The sequence below is a fragment of the Hibiscus syriacus genome, unplaced genomic scaffold (genome assembly GCF_006381635.1).
Source record: "Hibiscus syriacus cultivar Baekdansim isolate YM2019G1 unplaced genomic scaffold, ASM638163v2 tig00110865_pilon, whole genome shotgun sequence".
Classification (NCBI taxonomy): Eukaryota; Viridiplantae; Streptophyta; class Magnoliopsida; order Malvales; family Malvaceae; genus Hibiscus; species Hibiscus syriacus.
The window spans coordinates 524,024-547,189 of record NW_024062894.1 but is presented as its reverse complement, the minus strand read 5'-3'; the positions used below and the strand labels follow the sequence as shown (position 1 = coordinate 547,189).

At 37.2% G+C, this 23,166-nt stretch overlaps 2 protein-coding genes across 5 annotated transcripts; both read left to right on the top strand.

The window, feature by feature from the left end:
* The first annotated feature begins 698 nt into the window (after nt 1-698).
* LOC120143962 (protein FLX-like 1) lies at nt 699-22,886 on the top strand. Of its 4 annotated transcripts, none has more exons than XM_039158148.1 (6): nt 699-840; nt 1,085-1,212; nt 20,859-21,518; nt 21,714-21,886; nt 22,365-22,450; nt 22,605-22,886. In XM_039158148.1, exons 3-6 carry the CDS (start codon nt 20,902-20,904, stop codon nt 22,683-22,685), a joined length of 957 nt encoding a protein of 318 aa, XP_039014079.1. In that variant the 5' UTR covers nt 699-840; nt 1,085-1,212; nt 20,859-20,901; the 3' UTR covers nt 22,686-22,886. The 4 variants fall into 4 exon arrangements, with proteins under 4 accessions (XP_039014079.1, XP_039014078.1, XP_039014080.1 ...); XM_039158147.1 differs by having other exon boundaries at nt 1,069-1,212; XM_039158149.1 differs by lacking the exons at nt 699-840; nt 1,085-1,212 and adding an exon at nt 20,445-20,490 and having other exon boundaries at nt 22,368-22,450.
* On the top strand, nt 5,844-6,350 carry LOC120143924 (probable splicing factor, arginine/serine-rich 4). Its single transcript, XM_039158122.1, has one exon. It carries the CDS (start codon nt 5,844-5,846, stop codon nt 6,348-6,350), a length of 507 nt encoding a protein of 168 aa, XP_039014053.1.
* Nucleotides 22,887-23,166: the final 280 nt, after the last annotated feature.

Here is a 23,166-nt window from a genome sequence, read left to right as displayed (position 1 = left end):
TTCAATTGACAGTCATTGTTAAAGAATAACCCTCAAATGAGTTTTGTGGAAAAAATGGAGAATAAGTTCTCAAGGTGGAAAATTCGTTCGTTGAAGTCAATAATTATTTTTGTTGAGTTTAGGTGCCTAGTCAAATTTGGATGTTTTGTCTCGAATACTTTACATTTTTAGAATTCGTGTCAAGGTGAATATTTGTTAAAGTTTGACTCGAATTCAAAGTAACACAATTTAATTGAGAAAGTAAAAAACATAATTTGATTAAAAACAGCGAGTTTTATTAAAATATGTTTTTATAAAGTAACTTTTTACTTTTTTTTAGTTCCATTTGTAATCAAATATCTATATTTATAAATAGATACTAAGGATTATTATTAGAGGTTAGGTTGTCCGAGAAATCATCTTTTTATTTTTCTTTTATTGACATTAGTGAATCTTCTCTCCTTTTGCCCATAATTTTTCTCAAAATGATTTTTCACATAATATTTGTATATCTATATACACTTTCCCTAAATGTATTGCTATATACATAGTTATGTAATGTAATTTTCTCGATAACTTTTTGTGTAATATTTCTTCGATTTTATATCAGGATATTATGCCAATTCGATGGATATATTAAATGATTAAGAACTACATGTGTAAGATAAACCTCATGATTGGAGTTTTTTTGGTACAAACGACTGTATAATAGCCAAAACTCCTAATATCCATCTTCCTTCAGCATCTTTCCTCAGAATCGATAATATTTCTCTCGGTGGTTCTGTAAGTATTTGGAGATCGTCCCCTCTTATCAGAGCTAAATTTGCAAGGCGATCGGCGCATCTGTTTCCCTGACGCCAGGTGTGTCTTATTTCATTTACCCACCCTTCTTTACACATATTTTTGCATTATCTGATGAGGGCCTCTTGGTCTTCTTCCACACGATCTCTATTCAGCTCCTCCACAATTTCTTTTGCATCGAGTTCCACGATGATTTTTTATCACTTCTAGCTCTTTTGCAAGTAACAATCCTTGTTTATCAGCCCAAATCTCCACGATGTAGCTGTTTGTCTGACCAATTTTCATTAGGAATCCACATTTGCAGTTGCAATTGTTGTCTTGGATGTGGCCACCGCTGTTGCTTTTCTGGTGTTTCCCCTACAGACGTCATCTGTGTTGAGTATCCAGGAGTCTTCCAGTGGTCTTCTCCATTTGGCTCATCTTGGTTCCTCGGTAATCCTTCATTTACTGATTTCCATTACTATATCTATATCCCTTGCGAACTTTTTATTGTATTGTCTGATGTTGGGTTCCTGATTTTATTTTTAAACACATCATCGTTTCTGCTCTTCCATAGACCCCAAATTGTAGTCGCGAACAAGGTTCCCCAAAATGTTTCCATCTTCATTCTTCCTTCTCGAGTTACAGTTCGCTCTTAACCATTCCACAAATTCTCTAGTCTCAAACTTATTGCCGAAGCGTTTAACCTTTAAATCCTCCCAAACCGTTCTTGCTATTTTGCATTCCCTTATAATATGGTTAATTGATTCGATATAATTTGGACATTCCTTACAATTATTCTCTTAGGTAATTTTCTTCTTCAATCTAATCTCGTTTGTATTTAGTTTATCCAAAACACCTAACCAGATGAAGAATCTGATCCATTATGTCATTTTTGTTCTCCAAATGTAATCAAAATTTTGCTCAGTTGTGTCTATAATTCCCCTATTTAAGATGGCTTGTAAGCAAATTTTGCAGTGAACATGCCATTTTTAGAGTGACCCCAAATTATTTTATCCTGGTCATCTTCCGAGATAGGTACTAGAATTGGAACCCTAAGGATTTGATTTACCGTTTCTACAGGAAGGTAGTTTTGTAATTCTTGGATATTCCAAGTTTTGTCTTCATTTAGGTAGTTTGTGACCTTTTCTTCTCTATTGTTGATATCATGTGCTGGGAAAATGTCGATTAATGAACCATCTCCAATCCACAAACTTTTCCAAAACATTGTCTGTTCTCCATAGCGGATAGTATGTTTTGCTGCTTCCTTAACCAAATCCCGAGTCTTTAAAATGTTCTTCCATGTGGATGAGTTGTAAGTTTGTGGTTTAGCTTTGTTTCAAGTATTTTCCAGCAAATGTTTTGCACTAGATTGAGTCCTGTTGTGTATAGATCTTCCAGCCATTTCTTGCCATCAACGCTAAATTCATCATTTTCGCCTTACGAAAACCTAATCCCCCCGTCTGTTTTGGTCTGAAAAATATATTCCAGCTAACCAGATGATTATGAGCATATTCAATTGCTCCTTTCCATAGAATCCATAGAAAGTTTTTTTTTGATAGAAATTGAAGGCCTCGTTAAAACCCCCCTTCTTGATTGAAGGAGCTTGTATAGAAGCTCCTTAATCAGCGGAAGGAGGAAAAGAGTGCCTTAAGATTTCATTAACGAAAAGAAATTACATAAGATACAACCAGATAAACACCCCATCATAACCAAAAAACCAAAAAAACAACCGAAGACAACCCTATACAACAGAACTAGCTCAGCCTAAACCATCTAAGCTACTAACACAGTCTAAATTTTGGCTGAGCTGTTAACCAATCTGCAACAGCAATGAAGACTTAACGCCTAAACATTTCCTGGAATATAACAGAAAACAGTACAACCAAATGCCTGAAACAATCAAACAATCCCCTCCTAAGCTAACTTGTCTGCCTCCATATTACAAGACCTAGGAAAAAGCTCCAGCAAAGTTGGAGGGCCTGGATCTATAGATACTATGAAAGAACCCATCATCTTGCCAACCTCAATATCAACTGACTCATTCCATAGAAACCAAATTCTAACACAAAAGTCATGAGCTTCCACACTATAAAAGTACAAAATGCTAGCTTCGAAATCACTCTATCCGCCTTTCTACCACTTATTGCTCGTCTTGTCATTGGAGACCATCCGAACCTCCAACTTCGTTCAATAATCAAATGCGAATCACCTGAAGCTTCTAATTCTTCCACTGCTATAGTTTTCCGAAATCAAAAACACTTGCGAGCCTTCAAGTTCAGTCCATTCTTCCTCTCGTTGCAACTTCTTCTGATTAATCTTGCTTCGGCAGAATCTAGTCTTCCTATGAGGAGCCAAATATTTCTCATCAATTATTTGGAGAGAGCTATATTTATTGTTAATCCCCTCAGCTCTCTGGTTCTGCTTGGAATTGTGCGAGAAAGAAACGTCCCTCAATTGTGTTGACAAACCAAGGCTCTGGTCCAAATCCTCACATACTATCCTCGATTTGGGTTTTCCAACCACCCGTTCAACCGCAACCCCATCCTTTTGGACTTCCTCTCCCTTGGATCTTATGATAGCACAATTATTTGTAAGGCCCATATTAATCACATCCTCTACCTCCTTTGACTTTAAACGACCATCCAAGATGGGCAAATCTATTAAATTATCCTTTATCCCCTCATTAACACGTGCAGTCTTACAAAATTTCCTGTTGTTATCTTCTGTCTCTCTCACCACGTGATCCAGCACTACCTCGTGTTCCACCGCTTCCATCTCTTCCTCGTGTTTTTTTGCATGTCTTGGCTGGCAGTAGAGTTTTCTGCATCGTGTGTACAAGAATAACTGAGGTAACAAATTGAACTAAAGTTCTTCGGCCCGCCATTTGACAAAACTCTTCCTTTCCATCCCATCAATCTTTTCAGAGCCTTCTTAATAAGTGGAGAGTAAGTGTTGTAATTGCTTCTTTTTGTGAATAATTGGGACTCCGAATTATATCCCCAAGTCTTTCATAATCAGAATTTCGCTTAATTCACTTAGGTCTTTGGCAGCATCCTCGTTGATGTTGGGAGATATAAACATCTTTGATTTCTATAGGTTGACCTCAGGTCTGGATGCTTGGCTGAATTCCTTCAAACAATTTCTAACACGATTAACTTGCTCAACTTTTACCTCGGGAAAAAGTAATAGATCACCCGCGGAAAAAAAAGTGGTTGAATTTGATATTTCCTCTAGAAAGTTTTATTGCATTCCAAATCTCGCGTTCCTATTTTTCCAAAATCATATGTGAGAGTCTTTCCATAACCAAGTTAAATAAATAGGATGATAAGGGATCTCCCTATTTAAGTCCTTGTTTCGGCACAAAGCTTTCCGTTGTTTCTCCATTCCATAGAGTTTTGATCGAACTTGATCTCACATAGAACATTATTATTGCAATTGTCTCACCTGGAAAATCGAAATCTTTAAGAGTTTTAAGTAGGAAACTCTAATTTACTTTGTCATAGGCTTTCTGCATATCAATCTTAAGGATTATTGCACCTTTTTTGCCTTTCAAATTTGTTAATGAGTGACAGCTTCCTGTACTATTAGAATGTTATCTGCTGAATTCCTGCATGCCAAAAACTATTTTGGTAAGAGCCAACAACCTTTTGCAGAATTGGTCCCAAACGTTGCACAAGGGTTTTCAAAAGAATTTTGTAAGATGTGTTAAATAGACTTATAGAACGAAATAAAGAAATTTTATCAGCTATATTAGTTTTCGGAATAAAAACCATATAAATTTGAAGGATATTTAGGTCGATTGCTGCCGAGTGCATAGCTGAAACTATTAACTTCATCACAATAAATCTAACCGTCTCCCAATTCCTTTTGTAAAATATTGGTTGGATTCCATCAAGGCCCTTCATCGATGAGAGGGCATCACAAATCTCTTCCATAGTCACCTCCATCGTTAAATTTCTTTTGTAATCCTCGTTGAGCCTTGGTGTAAGGTTATCGTAATTTCCGTTTAGACCAGTAACCTCTCTACTGTTAAATAGATCCTTATAGTGCTCTACTACATGTTTGCAAAGGTCCTCTTTGTTAGTGCACCAGTTTTCTCCCACCCAAAGACCCAACACTTTATTTCGTCTTCTTCGGATGAGAGTCATGAGATGAAAAAATCTTGTGTTTCTTTCTCCTTTTAGGATCTAGTCCAACCTCAATTTTTGAAGTCAGAGTAATTCTTCTTGGGCAAACACATTTTGGTTATCTTCATTAAGTGTTTTCTTTAACTCCTGAAGGTAATTCGAATGGATGTAGTTTTTAGAGTTTTGGATTCCTTTTAAATGATTTAGTAATGTCCTCCTACGTTTAAAAATATCCCCCACGACATCCTTTTTCCACTCTTTAATGTCTTTTGTAATCTCAGACACCGCTTCAATCAGACTATCTTTTTCCTATTCAACGCATTGTTGAACACCATTTGAAAATCCTGATGATTTAGCCAAATAGCCTCAAAGTGAAATGGTCTATTCTTCTTGTCCATCATATAGTTCAAGTTCATATTAACCAGAATTGGGTTGTGGTTAGAATATCTTCTAGTGAGATTGATGGTTTGAATATTTGGGAAGAGAGTTATAAAATCTGCATTGTGAAGCGCTCTGTCAAGACGTTTTTGTAGAGTCACACGGCCATGAAATTTTCTTTCCCAGGTAAAATTGTTTCCCATATAGCATGTATCCATCAATTTACATCTATCCCATGAATCTTTAAATTGAATAATACGGTCCAAGCAATTCGAATTACATCCCTCCCTTTCTTCGAGAGATGCAAAATCGTTAAAATCGCCATAACAACCCACAACTTTTTATTTAAGATGGAATATCTATGCATATCCTCCCAAAATCTCTTTTCTTGACTGTATTGGTTGAACATAGATGAATGAGTTTAGCCAAGTTTTTTCTCCTTCAGCAATTTCACAGTGGGGCTTGATCTGAGGCATGAAAAATTTTCACATCAAGTTATGTTAACTTCCAAAGGCTACACAACAACTAAAGTGCAAACCTAACAAAATTTTGGTTTATGATACGAAAGTTTTAAACATGAGTGAGAAAGTTAGAGAGAGAGTGAGTGAGAAGTCGTTTGGAAGTGCTTCTTCAGACAAGAATATATCAGGGCCTGGAGGAGTTTTTTGGGTTGCTTTCGTGGATAACCTTAGTAGGAATGTGACTAGAAGCGCGTTATGGGATCGTTTTAGTCGTCAGAGCAAAGTGATTAAGGTGTTCATTCCGTTAGTGAATAAGAGATCAAATTATAAGTATTGTACGTTTGCTTTTGTACATTTTGCCAGCAGAGAAGACCTGCTTTATGCTACGGACAGGATGAACAATGTTTTAATTGATGGAAGGAAGATTTCGGTATCGATTGCGAAGTATCAAAGGAAGAGTAACCAGAGGAGTTCGGTGCACAATAGAGTGGTGGGGGTTAGGGGTGATGGATCGGAGGAGCAGAATGGAAGAAGTGCAAAAACTCGATTTAAAGATGGGGAGATAAGATCGGTATCCATAGCTGACGATGGAGGGAAGAGGAAGGGAAGAGGAAGCAGATGAGTAGTTTCTATGATGGGAGATCATACAAGGATACGGTTGTGGGTTTGGAATTAATGGAGAATCAGAAAGTGAGTAGGAATGGAGAAAAGAGGGAAGAGAAGAAGTCTTTGCAAGTATTTGTTCCTGTAGAGGATAGGACATGGCTGAGATCGTCATTAATAGGCATTTGTAAACCAGTCTTTGAAGTTGATTTCGTGCAAAGGGCTCTAAGAACGGAAGGAATCAATGTCAAGGTGATTCGGTGGGGTTACGCAAAAGGCTCTTGTTTAGTAGTTTTCCAAACAATCGAAGAAAAAGTTGCAATGATGAAAGGAAAGTGGGAGACTTTATCCTTCTGGTTCGAAAGGTTGGAGCCTGTTCTAGACGAGAATGGTATGCCACTAACGTACTGTGAAGTTTCCTTGATGGGGGTTCCTCTGAATTGCTGGTCAGACTCATTTTTTACAATGTTAGCTTCGAAATGGGGAAAGCTTGTGAAGATTAAGGATCAAACACTTCATCGAGTGGATTGCAGGGTGGCACATATGCTGTTAAGGGTGGAAAGTCCGTTTGATATTCCACCTCAGGTTACGGTTAACACTTTAGGTAGAGCGTTCTGTATTAAGATAAAGGTGGATGGTAGTGATGATTTTTTCCCGGTTCTAGATGATGCAGACGACGGGGTTGGAACAGTGAATCAGGGGGAGGACAGCTCGTCGAGCAGGAACCAAGAGGCGGAGGTAATTCGTCAGTATGGGCATACGGGATTACAGGTGATGTCAGACCCTTAGAATAGTGTAGAAGAGTGGGGTAGGGATGTTTCAAATGTGGGTGGCATGTGTGTCATTGGGAGTGCGAGAGAAAAAACAGTTTTAAATAGTCTCAGGGATGCTAAGTTGTGTTCAGAGGAAACAATACCTGGTGGAGTTCCAGGTCAGAAAGGTGTGTCGGAAGTATGTATGGATGGGAGAGAAAGGAATCTAAACTTGGGGGTTCTCGCTTTGGGACTTGGAAATGTTGACCAAGATATTGGGGTATCGGTAAATGTGGATTTGGCAGAAGCTAGTGGGAGGCCAGTTGTATGTGAGGAAACTTTAATACAAAGTGGGAAGCATGTGCGTTTGGAAGTGGAGGATTCAAACTTCTCGGCTGAGAATGCAGTTTTGGCCTTCACCGGAGATACTCAGATGAATGAGGAGATTGTTAATGAACGGGAAGATGATCTGATTCAGAGGATGTATGTTGGACAGAGTAGTGGGGTTAGGAATCATGTTTTCAAAAAAGTAAGCAAGGGAAACCAGCAGTTGGGGGATAAAAATGAGGTACAAAGGGATTCTGTTGTGAACCAAGGTGGGATCAGTTCTTTGTTACCTATGGTGGATAAAGGTAAATCAGTGGGAAATATGGGGATTTGTTTTAAAAACTCGGTCCAGTTTCTTTCTCGCCCAAGAGGCATTGCTAATCATAGGAAATTAAGGATTGCTTCAAGTAGGTCTGGAAGTGATTGCTCGGAGAGTGAATTCTCTGTTAGTTTTCACGAAAGAGTGTATACAAGGGTGGAAAGGGGTTTGGTCAGGGATGTTCTGGATCAGGACACGGCTAATTCAGAGTATCCTAAACTTGCAGATAGTGCTAGAATTGAAGCCGCGGCCACCAGGGAGATTTGTGACATGTTGGGAGTTTCTTTTAAAGGGGGGCAACACGTTTTGGAAGAAGAAATTTTGAAGATGGAGTTGAAAGGCTCTTCTTTTTGAGGGATTTTAAGATTTTTTAATGTCAAATCTTAAAATTATTTCTTGGAATATAAGGGGTTTAGGGAAAAGGGAGAAAAGGAGAGCAGTGTTCAGATTGGTAAAACAATTAAAACCGACCGTTCTGCTCTTACAGGAGACGAAACTTTGTAATTGTGTGAATGGGTTATTGAGGAATTTAGGGGGTTTCCGTTTGAAGGGTGGCTCTTTTCAACCAGCAGAGGGGTCTGCAGGAGGCTTGTTGTGTTTGTGGAATGAGAATGTGTTTGAAGTGTCTAGTATTGTTAAACAGTTCAGGTTTGTGGCGTTATTAGGAAAATTCAAGGTGTCTAGTTTCGAGTGTGCAATTATAAACATTTATAGTCTGGCAGTTGAGGTTGAGAAAGAGGCGTTCTTTTCGGAACTGCTGAGTTTTGTTCAAAGCATTAATGTGCCTATATGCATCGGGGGAGACTTCAATGCATATCTTGCTCAAGACGAGAAATGTGGAGATTCTCAGAACTGGCATTAAATGGAGCTGTTCAGGTTTTTTGTGCAGCAATCTAATCTTATTGATCTTCCTCTTTTAGGAGGCAGCTTTACTTGGTGTAGCAATAAGGAAGTTTCAACTTGGGTTAGACTTGATCGGTTTTTAGTCAGTGGCTGTTTCTTACGTGGCTTTCCTAAACTGGTACAAAAAATGCTTTCTAAGTCACTCTCGGATCATAACCCGGTGCTGTTGGATGAAGACTGCATTAATTGGGGCCCTAAACCTTTTAGGTTTTTTAACTACATGTTAGAGGAAGAGGGTTTTGTTGACGCTATTCAGAAGTCTATTGCAGAGTGTAGTATGATCAGAGGGAGAAGGGGAATTTTTAGTATTTTACAAGGTACGAAACAGATGATTAGGAGGTGGCCTAATAGAAGTCATTTGGGAATTTCAGAAGCAATTACAGACGTTGAAAGCAGAATTAATGAGTTGGAATTGAAGGCCCAAGTCTCGGGGTTCTCTTCGCTTGAATGGGATCAACTTTTGCTTTTCAGGAAGGAGATGTGGAAATTACATAGGGTTGAAGAGAGTATTTGGTTCCAAAAGTCGAGGGTGAAATGGTTCAAAGATGGAGATAGAAATACTCGGTTTTTTCATTTATGTGCGTTGAACAGGAACAGAATTAACAATATTTCTGCTTTGAAGGTGGCGGGTGAGGTGCTGACTGATCCCGAAAGAATTAAGTCCATTGTTTCAGATTATTTCAAGAAATTTTATAATTTGAAGGATACACTGGAAGTCGAAGACATGCAATTTTCCTTTTCTAATCTCAGTGTGGATCAAAGGAACAGCCTGGAAGTTAAGTTTTCTGAGCAGGAGGTTAGGGAAGCAATTTTTTCTTCGGACAGTGCCAAAGCACCTGGGCTGGATGGTTTCTCGATGGTGTTCTTTAAGAAATTCTGGCCTATTTTAAAGGAGAAAATTATGAGGTTTGCGGAGGACTTCTATGGTGGAAGGAGATGAGATCATGGGGTTAACCATTCTTTTATCACTTTGATCCCGAAGAAGAGTAATCCGGCTACCATCGAAGATTTCAGACCTATAAGTCTGGTGGGTAGTCTTTATAAAATAATCTCTAAAGTTCTATCTAAGAGACTTGTTTCAGTCATCAAGGATATTGTCAGTCCTTCCCAGTTTGCGTTTATTCCGGAGAGGCAGTTGCTAGATTGTGCCTTTCTTGCGAATGAAGGCATTAACTTTTGGAGAAAGCAAGGGTTGAGAGGGGTAGTTTTTAAAGTTGATTTTAAGCGAGCGTATGATTCTATAGAATGGCCGATTCTTCTAAGATTATTGAGAGTCATGGGATTTGGTGAGCGTTGGGTTTCATGGATAGAGTTGTGTCTTTCTTCGGCTTCAATCTCGGTTCTGTTGAATGGCTCTCCAACAGAGGAATTTTCCATGGCTAAAGGACTTCGACAAGGATGCAGTTTATCTCTTTTGTTCAATATTGTTGGAGAACTCCTGAACCTTATGTTGATTAAAGCCTCCAAGTTGGGTCTCTTCCAAGGGTTTTCGATTGGGAGTACAGACCCATTCATTCTAACACACCTTCAGTTTGCCGATGATCTAATCCTGTTCTGTCGAGATTCTGTCACTCAAATTTTAAATATTAGGAGAGTTCTGAGGATCTTCAGTTTAATGACGGTGCTACACCTGAATCTTTCAAAAAGCCATCTTTATGGCATTAATTTGAAAAATGTCATCTTAAATGATTGGGCTGCAAGGGCTGGTTGTGCGGTAGGTTCTTTTCCCTCGGTGTACCTAGGCCTTCCGCTAGGTGCCAAGAGTAATTCGGAGGCCATTTGGGATCCGGTTATTCAGAAATTCCATTCGAAATTATCTGGTTGGAAAGCTTTTGCTTTGTCTATGGCGGGTAGAGTGGTGCTGCTTAAGTCGGTTCTGTCCTCGCTCCCGATTTTCTTTCTATCTCTGTTCAAAATGCCGTTTAAGGTGAATAAGAGGATTCAGACTATAATGGCCAGATTTCTCTGGGGGGAGAGTAGTACACACAATCGTATTCACTGGGTGAGCTGGAATAAAGTTTGTCAACCCCTGGAAGTGGTGGATATGAATTTTTTAAACAGGGCGCTGCTTGGTAAATGGGTCTGGAAGTTTGGGAACGAGAAAGATTCTTTTTGGAAAAGAATGATCTGCAGTAAGCACAATGTAAGTAATCTGTCCCTCTCTATTGGCAGTGTAGCTTCTCCTATGGACTCGTGGATTTGGAAAGGTATAGTTAACAATTTTATGAAAAATGATGAAGTGGGCAACGTGTTGAGAGCTCATGCCAAGATTCAAGTTGGTAATGGCAAGTCAGTTTCTTTCTGGAATGATATTTGGGTGAATGATGGCAAGTCAGAGTTTGGCAGTTTTGTGAATAACGGCTGGGTCTGGAACATCCAATCTAGGCGTAACTTATGTGATTGGAGTTAGACCATTGGATTCAACTTATGTCGCTGCTCGATAACATTAGTTTGTCCGACTCTGTGGATGATTTCCTTAAGTGGTCAGGGAAGGGTGACGGTCTGTTCTCGATTAAGGCCTGTAGGATGACTCTTTCCCTTAAGTCGGGAGGATCGTTTAATTGGTGTAAGGATGTTTGGTCTGGTCTCGCTCCTCCCAGAGTCGAGACGTTTCTGTGGCAGGTTTCCCATCAAAAACTGGCAGTCAGATCGGAGTTGAAGAGAAGGGGTGTTGTTTTGGAGTCAATTCTTTGTCCGTTATGTTTGAAACAGGAAGAAACGGTCCAACACTTATTTATTTCCCGTTCGGTTGCAGGGAATTTATGGAATAACTATTTCAAGCTATGGGATATCTCTTCAGTACTGCCTAAAGACCCGCCAGCTTTGTTGAGTTCTTTGTCCGATTTAAGGGAGAAGTCTTTAATCTGGAATTTTATTCCAGGTGTTGTTTTCTGGTCAATTTGGAAAACTAGGAATTCAGTGGTGTTTGAGAAGATGAAGGTGGATTGTTCCTCGCTTTTCTTCATTTCAAGATTTAGATTGGCTAAATGGTATCTAGCAAAGTTCCCGAATGTCAATATCCTAGTCGACTCCCTTATTGGGGACCCTACTATTGCAGATAAGCTTCCACGTCCCAACGTTAAAAGGAAAACAGTTCAGAGTTGGTCTCCTCCTCCAACTCATTTTTTTAAGTGTAATGTTGATGGGGCGGTTAGTGGTGATGGGCTAGTGGGTGGAATTGGAGGTATTTTGAAGGACTCAAGTTGTAATGTCTTAGGGTCTTTTTCTATTAGTGTTGGCCCTTGTCTTCCCCCTTTGGCAGAGTTAAAAGCAATAGAAAAAGGCATTGATTACTTTCTCGCATCAGCATGGGCTAAGGTGGGAAGATTGTTTGTTGAGAGTGACTGTAAAGTCGCAGTGGATTGGATTATGTGGCCGGCTACAACCCCTCCTTTCTTTTCTTCTTTGGTTGGGAAAATTGTTTCTATTATTTCGGAAAGGGGTTTTATTGTTAGGTACATTCCTAGAAGTTGCAATTGGGAGGCAGATTCTCTGGCTAAACAAGGGATTGGGTGATGTTTTGTGTGTGCTCTGCCTCTATGTAGTTGGTGCTGGGAGTCTGTTTTTAGGAGGGTGTGTTAAGTGTTTCGTTATAGTCTTTGTATGAGTTTTGTTCTATTAATAAATCGAGGCACTCTTTTCCCCCTTCCGCTGATTATGGAACACCGTTTAGGTGGTCCGTTAATCATGAGGGGGGTTTTTAATGAGACATCACATTCCTGTCAAAAAAAAATGTTAACTTCCAAAGAATTATCAGACTCCCTTAAGTCCTTGAGCCGGTACTTCAAAGTGGCTATCAAAATTCAACTTCTTTTGAAGGATTTTACTGGTCCCATCCTTCGCTTTCGTCTCCAAAAGACTAATAATGTCTGATTTTTCTTCCCAAATTAAATCTTTACAATTTCAAATGAACTCTGGACTTCCCACAGACCTACAATTCCTGTATATGCATTTCATTGAGTAACCATTTTGTCCAATTGATTCTCCCTCAAACTTGGGGATGTAGTTTCTATGTTCTTGTTCATCCGGTTGTCCTTTGGTTGAATTTTCTCGTTTAAGTTGAATTGATCTTTCTCCAATTGGTGGCTATTTCTTTGATCAATAACCATCTCATCAGAAATTTTGGTCACCTTTTTATCCTCGACATAACAAGTGTTAGATTTTATTTTTGTAGTCTTGGAATAACCTCTTTGAATTTGGTTGTATTGGTTGTTGCTCGTTAATCTAACATTGTTCGATAGAACATCTAGAGTTCTATCAAGATAGGTCTTCAAATGGTTCTTACCTTTTGGTCTATTGTCTTCTCCCTTGTTGATTTGAGGTACTTCTCCATTGCTGCTATCTTTTTCTATATTAGATGTTCCTTTTTTCCATAATTTGATATTGACCCCTCATTTGTTCTTCCCCATTACCTTCTTGGTTTTTCGTATTTTATCAAAGATTAGTTACCTAAGTTAAGAAGATTTGAGTTGGATTTGTAAATATTCTATTTAGTTAGTATCCCTAAATCTAAAGATTCTTTTTATTACTAGATTAGTCTCTTACCTAGTTTGGAAGTTAACTAAGATAAGGACTAGGCTTATATATATAATTGTAAGTTTCCTACACGTTTAATTAGAGTGGATTACAATAAAATTCATGGCTTTTGTCATGGTATCAGAGCTACTCGTTTTTAGGTCTTAAACTTCTTGTTGAGCGTTTGTTTTTTAGTTTTTATTATTTCTTAAGATAGTATGACACCTGATCAGAAAGATATAGGCAATATGAGTTATTCCATCAGTACAAAAACTGCTCAAGGAGGCTTAGCAAGAGGACAAATTAGAGCTTATGCAACTAAACATGTGGTTAAGGAGTCTGATGAACAATCAATTTAATTCAACTGGTAAGAAGTAGAAAAATTGAAGAACCTACTGGAATCCTTAGAAAAACCATGCTCTACATGTACATGTAATCTAGTTTTCTCATGTATATCTTCTTCCCCTTCTCAGAATTCTAATGCATTGGAATCATCCACCCACATACCTACCCAAAACTTCTGGGTAATTGACTCAGGAGCCACTGATCACATGACTAATTCAGCACAAAAATTCCTCACCTACATACCCTGCTCTAGCAACAAGAAAATCACAGATGCAGATGGTACTATGGTAACAGTTGTTGGCCAATGAGATATTGCCATCGTTAAAACCCTATTGCTTAAGAATGTCCATGTGCCTAAACTATTTACTAGCCTTATATCTATTCCAAAGCTTATCAAAGACACTAATTGTAGTGTTTTATTTCATCCTACACAATATATTTTTCAGGAGCAAGAAACAAAGAGGATGATTGGGCGTGTTAGGGAAATAAATGGCTTATACTACCTTGAAGACCTTAGTGGACCAGCTAGAGTTTTGAATACTCAATCATTGTCTTTTTTATCCGAATTTACAACCAATAAAGACCAAATCTGGCTACATCACTTTCGCCTTGGTCACCCACCTTTTAGACTCTTAAAAACTATGTTTCCCTCTTGTGCAATTCTTTAAATGTTGAATAATTTCATTGTGAGGTTTGTGAATTTGCAAAGCATAAACGTTCCTCTTTTCCAACAAGTAATAAGCGAACCAACAATCCCTTTACCCTTATTCACAGTGATGTTTGGGGGCCTTCCACTATTCCTAACATAATTGGGGCTAGATGGTTTGTGTCTTTTATATACGATTATACTCGGGTTACCTGGATTTATCTACTAAAACAAAAGTCTAATGTTACCTCTACTTTTAAAACCTTTTATACCATGATCAAGACTCAGTTTAGGGTTGGAATAAAACGAATCAGAACAGACAATGCCAAAGACTACTTTAATCAAGTCATGTCTCCTTATTTCTTAGAAAGATGTATTATACATGAGTCCTCTTGTGTAAATACTCCCTAACAGAATGGGGTAGTAGAAAGGAAGAAGGGGCATCTTCTTGCCATAACTAGAGCCCTTTTATTTCAAAAAAATGTCCCTAAAATATACTGGGGGAAGCTGTGTTAACTACCACTTACATAATAAATAGACTACCCACTAAAGTCCTTGAATCCCAAAATCCCCTTCAAACCCTTACAAAGTTCTTTCCATATTTTAGTCAATTTCTTAACCTAAGACCAAGGGTATTTGGGTGTGTTGCTTTTGTTCACATTCATTCTCAAGGCCGAGGGAAAGTTGATCCAAGGGCATTGGAATGCATTTTTATTGGGTATTCCTCCACTCAAAAGGGCTACAAGTGCTACCACCCCCTAGAAGAAAATACTACACTTCTGCTGATATCACTTTTGTTGAAAAAAAGAGGTATTTATAAGTTCTTTATCTTCAAGAGGAGATATCTTTTAGGGAAGATAAGGATGCAGATTTGTTTTTACTTCAGCCCCTTGTTGATCTTTCTACATCTACACCTATACCTATATCTATACATTCTACAGAAACACAACCTGCTTCTACTTCATCCTATCCCTAGTCAGAACCTAGTACTCAAACTTCTACTCTTCAACCAAACATTAATACACCACATCCCAATATTCAGGACACCACTTGTCCCCTAAGGGTTTATTCGAGGAAGAAGACACCTATACAGATTCAATCATCCCCTTCTTCTGCTCCTGCTCCAATACAATTTGAGGTACACTCTGAAACTCCTTCTGAACAAAGTGATGCTGAAAATACTATACCTGCTTCTGATTTTGAATTTCCCATTGCTATTAGAAAAGGAAAAAGAATATGCACTACCAAACATCCTACCTATCTGGTTTTGACCTACAAAAACATATCCCCCAATCACAGAACCTTCCTTACTAGCCTAAATGACATTACTATTCCTAAAACAGTATCTGAGGCATTAGAAAATGAGAACTTGAAAAAGGCTATGAAAGAGGAAATGTAGGCGTTGGAGAAGAATAAAACATGGGATTTAGTGAAGCTGCAAGAAGAGAAAAAAAGTGGGATGCAGATGGGTATTTACTGTCAAGTATAAACCAGATGGTTCTCTATAAAGGTACAAAGCAAGATTGGTGGCAAAGGGATACTCTCAAACCTATGGAATTGATTATCTTGAAACTTTTGCCCCTGTTGCAAAGATGAACACAATGAGAGTCCTACTGTCCTTAGCAGCTATTCAGGGATGGAATTTGCAGCAGTTTGACATCAATAATGCCTTCTTGCATGGGGACCTTGAAGTTGAAGTTTACATTGATATTCCACCCAGATTTGGTTCGAATACTGGACAAACATTGTGTAAATTGAGAAAAGCTCTTTATGGACTGATACTCTGTTTCACTTTCTCTTCAATTGTAGTGGTCCTTAGAATTTTCAAAGGGCAGGATGATACTCTGTGTCCCACGATACCGCAGTGAAAACAAGTTTGATGAAGACCCTCATATTCTATGTTCAATATCATTTTTCCCACCCGAATTTTAGATAGCAGTAGTTTTTTTAAGTCAATTTCCACACAAATTCTGGCAAACTTACCCCTGGTAGTCCACGTAGTATTGTAGTCCACCTTCAACAGAGTACCCACCAATTTTTCTATCTTCGCAAGAATTTCTTCGTCAAAGTGTTCGATTGGCAAACCAGGATGTTAATCCAAACGGACGTAGAAGGGACCATAGCAATAGCCGCAACAAAATTTGATTTCACTTTTAAACCATTAGGTAGTGATCCATTATTTTCCAGGGGTCCTCGGTTAGGACTTTGAGTCTATCATTTGAGCTTTGGAATTTTACGGCATAAAACCCTTTTCCTAGGTCAACACAATCAAATTCACTTTCAAGATTCCACATGGACACAATTCTTGAAATTGAGATCTTGTATGCAATTGTTTTACGCAAAACTTTTATTATTAGTGCCTTTTTCCAAGGTTGGAAGATTCTTCCTTTCATCTCGTTTGAAATCTTGATGGTTGGTATTTCATCTTCTTCAAAATCTTCATCAACATCTGAAGCTACCTCTTCTTCTTCTTCTTCAAATTTTGACGTGTTCGTGAACAGAGCAGAATCCATCTCCGTATCTTTCTATGATCTTGCCCATGTGTTTTCTTCTTGACTGACTCCTCCTTTGGATGCTCTTACCCGTTTATTACTTTTGTTTGGTTCATTTTTCGTTAGTTGACGTCCTCGTCACTTCAGTGATGGGCGACTCTTCCATCTGTAAAGATTTGGTAGTTAAGACTTAGAGATTTAGGAAATAAAAATATTGGAGAATCCAGAATCATATATTGTAACAATTTTTACTATACTTTTAACACGATTTCTTATTTCCCATAATGGAAAATTTCATGATTGGAGTTTAGCTTCCCTATTTTATATAGTTAAGTTTGATTGATTAATATATTTTTGAAGTTTTTTTTAAGAATAAAATTTTCTAGAAATATATATTTAGATGTATTATAATGATATTAATTTTTATTTATATCATATTAATATATTATTGAGTGTTGTATTATATTTTAGTTATTATAATTATATTGTAAATATAATTATACCATAATCAATATTCTAATGTTAATATCGTACTTAGAACACTACTTTATTTACTAAATATTGCGGCGGGTTCTCAATTTAAATACTATCATTTTTTCACCGGGTATAAAGCATATATATTTTTTTCATTAATTGAAAGCTTAATTATAAAATAAGTGCTCAAATTATACCGTTTTTTCTAAATAGGTGTTTAATTATTTTTAATAATCCAGATGCCTAACGTTACAAACGATACCATTTTAGTCGTCAGAGAAGTAACAACCGTTAAAAAATTCTATTAAGTGACACATGTTATGCTATAGTAATTTTGAAAAAAATTTAAAATAAAAAATAAATTATATGCTTTTTAAAAAAATGAAAAAAAATTTAAAAAACCCTCAAAACTTTGAAAACTGTAATTTCAATCCTTAAACCCACATTGGTTATCGCCGTTTGACGTTGATCAGACCTCTACCAGAACCTGCACCCTACGGCAAGCTAAACCCGACCTTAAGTATTGCGTCTCCGACAAAGGAAACGACAAAATCGCAACCCAAAAACGCGTCTCCAACGAACTCAAACCCCCAAATTTGCGACACCCATGCGATCCAACGACACATACGAAGGCAAGGGAGATGGCAAGGGCAGCGTCGGTGACTGTGGTCGACAAATAGGTTAGGGTTAGGGATTTTAGATTTGGGGTCTTTAGGGATCTAGGGCTTTTTGTAATTTTAGAATAAATAGGATTTTTTTTTATAAATAGGCTTAATCATAAGATAAGTGCCCAAACTATAATGTTTTTCACGAATAGATGCCTAAACTATTTTTTGCATGATCCAGTGCCTAACGTTACAAACGTTACCACTTTAGGTGCCCAGGCCGTAACTGCCATTAGTTTTCTCCGTTAAATGACACGTGTAATATTCTCATAAATTTGATTTTTTAAATTAAAAATATTATTATATTTATAAAAAATCTTAATTTCTATTTAATTACAAAAACCCCAAATTCATAAAAAATCTTGTCAATAACTTAACCCTTCGCCACCGTCCTTTTCAATCATGAACACAGTCGCCGACGTAGTCCATGTCATCTTCCTAGTCATACACCACCGTAGCTGTCGCTAATTGGTCGTCAAAATTGCACGGGATCATGATTTTCATCCTAGGGTTCGTGGGGTACAAAAAGTCGATTGGTCATCAAAAGGTCACGATTTCATAGGGGTATTGATCGTCGGGGGAGGTTAGGTCGGGTGGAGCTTGGTTGGTTGTAATGGGCGATGATCGATATGAGTTTAGGGGTTGAAATGAAGGTTTTCAAAGTTTTGAGGCTATTTCAAAAATTTGTGTTTTTTAATATATAATTTTAATTTTATTTTAATTTTGATTACAATTTTTAAAATTAACAAAATGTGACACGTGTTACTTAACAGAAGAAACTAACGACGTTTATGGCTAAGGTACCTAAAGTGGTAACGTTTATAACGTCAAGCACTGAGATCATTCAAAAAATAATTTAAGCACCTATTCATGAAAAATGCTATAGTTTGGGAACATATTTTATAATTAATCCGTATAAATATGTTTATTACACTTTTAGGTTCCTAAACTATATCTCTAATTGACTTTTGGTGCTTAAAGAATTTTTTATTAAAAAATAAGTGCGTAATATTTTCTCTGTTACACTTCTAGGTGTCTATCGTGAAAAATTATTAAGTGATATGTGTCATGATTATATTTTTTATTTTTTAAAATAAAATATTATTTAAAAACAATTTTTTTTAAAAAAATCTTAACATGATATGCATCACTTAACGATTGTTTTTTCAACGGTAGGTACCAGGGTTTCAAATAACGAAACGAAAATGCTATAGTGGCCTTTATTTTGTGGTAGCGTCACCGTCCGAAATTGATATTGTCTGAAATAGCGGTGTGAACGCAGAATCACACCAATAGCGGCCGATAGTGGCCGTAACTTAACGAGTAACGATCGATAGCGGCGATAACAACCTGATGTTCATGTTATTTTCCGTTACACCAAATCAGTCAAATACAACAAAAAAGGTGATTCGAAAACAAAATAGAAAAAAAGTATAGGAGAACTCACCTTCATCGCGGGTAGCTGGAAAGGTTGAGGGTCATCGGAATCCAAATTATCGAAAGGTAATTTCTCAAATCTAGGGCTTGTTGTTTGGTTTTAGGAAAAATGAGTTTTAGATTCGAGTTTGGGGGGACGAGACGAGTCTTCTAAGACTCTTGGACCATCCCCGACCACCGTGGTTGGTCGTCGCCAGTGTCCATAACCGATGGACTACACAGCCGAGGGGGCTCTAAAATTTTCCTTAGTTTTGAGCAAAATGAAGAAATGAAATGTGGGTTTCAAAACCCAACTTTTGGGTTATAAACAACCATATGTGCGACGCCGTTTTTAGAGGTTGGGTTTTAATGAATTCGGCACATGGGTAAATCACTCAATGAGACCCTTTCCATTTGTAAATTTTCCTTGTAGTCATCAAATGAAAATTTCATCTTTTCGGTTCAAGCTTATAATTTTGTTTCAATTTCAGTTTAGTCCACTGATTAAAACCTTTATGTATTTTAATTTGGTCTCCAATTTTTATCCGTGTTGCAATTTAGTCACTTTTCGAGACTTTGTTGATCTTCTGATTTGGATCTTTTATTTTACACATGTTCATTTTAGTAAGTTATAATATGTTATTTTCATAAATGAATCATAATGGGTAATTTATTTTTATACATTTTAATTTTTTTTAGAGTTTTTTGTATGTTGATAGTCTTATTTCTTTAAATAATAACGTCTCTTTAAATAATGTCTGTTTAAAACTATAACTATAATTATTATATTTTAGGATAAGTTGTGCAGATTTAAAAAAAAATTCACGATTGCGACACCCGCAATGACTGCGATGACATCCGTTATGTTCGCAACCGCGATAACGCGACGCGACCGAAAACACGGCCGCGAACGCTATTTAAATCACTGGTAGGTACCAGTGATTTTTAATGAAAAATTCTTTAGGCACCAAAAGTCAATTTGAGATATAGTGTAGACACCTAAAAGTGTATTAAGCCTTATAAATATAATAAATTTTTAATTTTTTTTTTTTAAAATTTCAAAATTACTATACGTGATACGTGTTAGTTAACATATTTTTTTAAAAGCATTTACTCCCCGAATACTTAAAATGGTAACGTTTGTAACATTATATACTTAAAAAAAAGTTATTAATAAAATTGATTTTGTTAACCCAAGTCTTAGGGTAATAGGTTTTCCAGCGAAAATAGAATACAATTCCTTTAGAACGTGCCCCCCTCTCTTTCTTTCAAATCAATTCATCGAGATCTATTGGAAATCCAAAGGTAAGAAATTATAATTTTGTTTGTTTTCTATTTGATAAATTATATTTTATGCAAATGAAAATGAAAATGTCTTGCCATTTGATACCCGGAAAGTGATTCAGTTGCTTTTCGCTGAATTTTTCTTCGACTCCATATAGGCAAATAGTTATCTTTAGGTTTAATACTGCACATTTTAATTGTCATTCATATATGTAGAATACATGTTTCTTTAATTTTCCCGGTGATGAAACAGTCCCGTTAGTTTCAGTTTCTAGAGTTGCAATTTCTTTAACATTTGGAAATTTGCCTTATTTTTAGTTTCATTAATTTATTTGTTAAGTTTCGAAAATGTATTCCATATTTGATATGAATTACATAATTTTCATCAGAACTCTCTCACATTGATTTTAAAGAAGGATAGTTAATCTAGTTATGTCTGGAAGAAATCGTGGGCCACCGCCTCTGCCGAAGAAAGGGCCTCCTCATCCCGGATTACTGCCTCCAGTACATGAACCTCCATATGCAAGAGGGCTAGGACCAAGGCCACCACATCCAGCCTTACTTGATGAATTACGTGAAAACCAATTTGGGTTGGGAGCGTTGGGTCCTAGAGGCCTCCCTCCCCACCCTGCGATCTTTGAGGATCCTCTTGCAGCTCAACTGCAAGATATTCAAGGCCTCCTAGCGGACAACCAGAGTCTGGCAGCTACTCATGTTGCATTAAAACAAGAACTGGAGGCTGCTCAGCATGAGTTACATCGCATGGCTCAATATGCAGATTCTTTGAGAGGGGAGAAGGATGCTCAGATGAAGGAGATGTATGATAAGTCAGTTCGATTGGAAGTTGATCTTCGTGGGGTGGAGTCCATGCGAGCTGAGCTTGTTAAGGTTAATGCTGATATTAAGCAGCTTAATGCTGTGAGGCAGGATCTGACAGGTCAGGTTCAAGTCATGAGTCAAGATTTGGCTAGATTTACTGGAGAATTGCAACAGGCTCCTACGTTGAAGGCAGAGATTGAAAATGTGAAACAGGAACTTCATCGTGCAAGGTCACAATTTACTCTCTATCTATTTTCTTTTCTTCTGCGTTATTTTTACCAGTGACTCCCTCTGAGAATAAAAAATAGTTGCATGAATGGGGTAGATGTTTTTGAATCATTTATGTGCCTTTGTTAATTTGTTTTGAGGACATCAGTTTACTGATGTGTTTGTGTGTGTGTGTGTGTGTCTTTTTGGACATGAAGATCTGCCATTGAGTATGAGAAGAAAGGATATGCGGAGAATTATGAACATGGTCAAGTGATGGAGAAAAAATTGATCTCAATGGCTCGGGAGTTGGAAAAACTTCGTGCAGAGATTGCGAATGCGAATGCAGGGAAGAGAAGTCATGCTGCTTCTGGTAGTGGTGGTAATCAAGGTCTGTAGGCCTTCCATGAGATAATTGTTTCAGTTTACTTTTTCCATCAGTAATGACCTTATCTCCATGTCTTTTGCTTCCTGTTTCTCACTTTCAGCTGCTTCTCCTTCTGGTTTTCAATTTTTAGGACATGATATTTGTTTACAAGTTTTTCTATTAGAGGCTTGGTTGGTTTTCAATCTGGCTTGAGGCTATCATGTGTATCAACATTGAAATTACACAAATCAGTTTTTAGAAGTTCAATCTAATTTACTCATTCAATCTGCCTTTTTATCTTTTTAATGCTAATTTCTATTGGCCGAAGCTCCTCAACATCTTATTTAACATGGGGTCTAGTTTGTTTCATTAGTTCACCTAGTGAGTCATATTATTTGACTAGTGATGATCCTTAAGCTTTCGAGGTTTGATGTACTGGTAAGGAGCTTGATTTTTCTGTCTATGTAAGTTATTAACAATATTTTTTTTCCAAAAAATTCAGTAGTAGCAAGTTATAAAGCAAATTATGGGAACCCTGAAGCTGGATATACTGGGAACACTTATCCTGTCACCTATGGCATTAATCCTGTAAGTTATGCTGTTTTATATATGTCTTGACTATTTTGAATGTGTGCAGGTTTAAATTTATATGGACTTGTATGTGAGCTGCATTTGCAAGTTATATATTCATTGATTATTGTTAAAAGAATGTTTATTTTTCTTCCTTTTATTTGAGGTACAGGGTGGCGTGGATGGTTATCCTCAGTACGGACCTGGTGCTTGGGGTGCATATGACATGCAGAGAGATCAAGGACATCGCTAGTGTGATTTTTACATTCATGCTGCAACTGATTAGTTCTCTAGGCTTGGGAAGTGTTATAAAATGATAGGCTTCTGGAATTGTACCCAAAAAATGTGATAATTTATACTAGCTTGAAATTTCTGTATGCTGTTTTCTGCTTGATATTATCTGCTGCAAATATTTTGTCAGTTCTTTTATGATAAAAATATATCAATTTGATAATTTGGTCTTCATTGATATTTTTTGAATTTTTAATTTTGATAAATGGAGAAAGATTAGACCTTGCCATGCCTTATTGATGCTAGATGTTTGGTTTTGAAGAATAGGAATCATTAAAATTCATGTGGATGAAGCCTATTAATGCCTGCTATTGCTTTCTTCTTCCTCTTCCATATCTTTTGAAACATGAGCCTATTCAACTGTACTTCTTTTTATTTGCAGAAAAGCCCCTATTCTTCCGTCTCTGGCACAATTTAGCAACATATTGATCTAATTTAGCCAG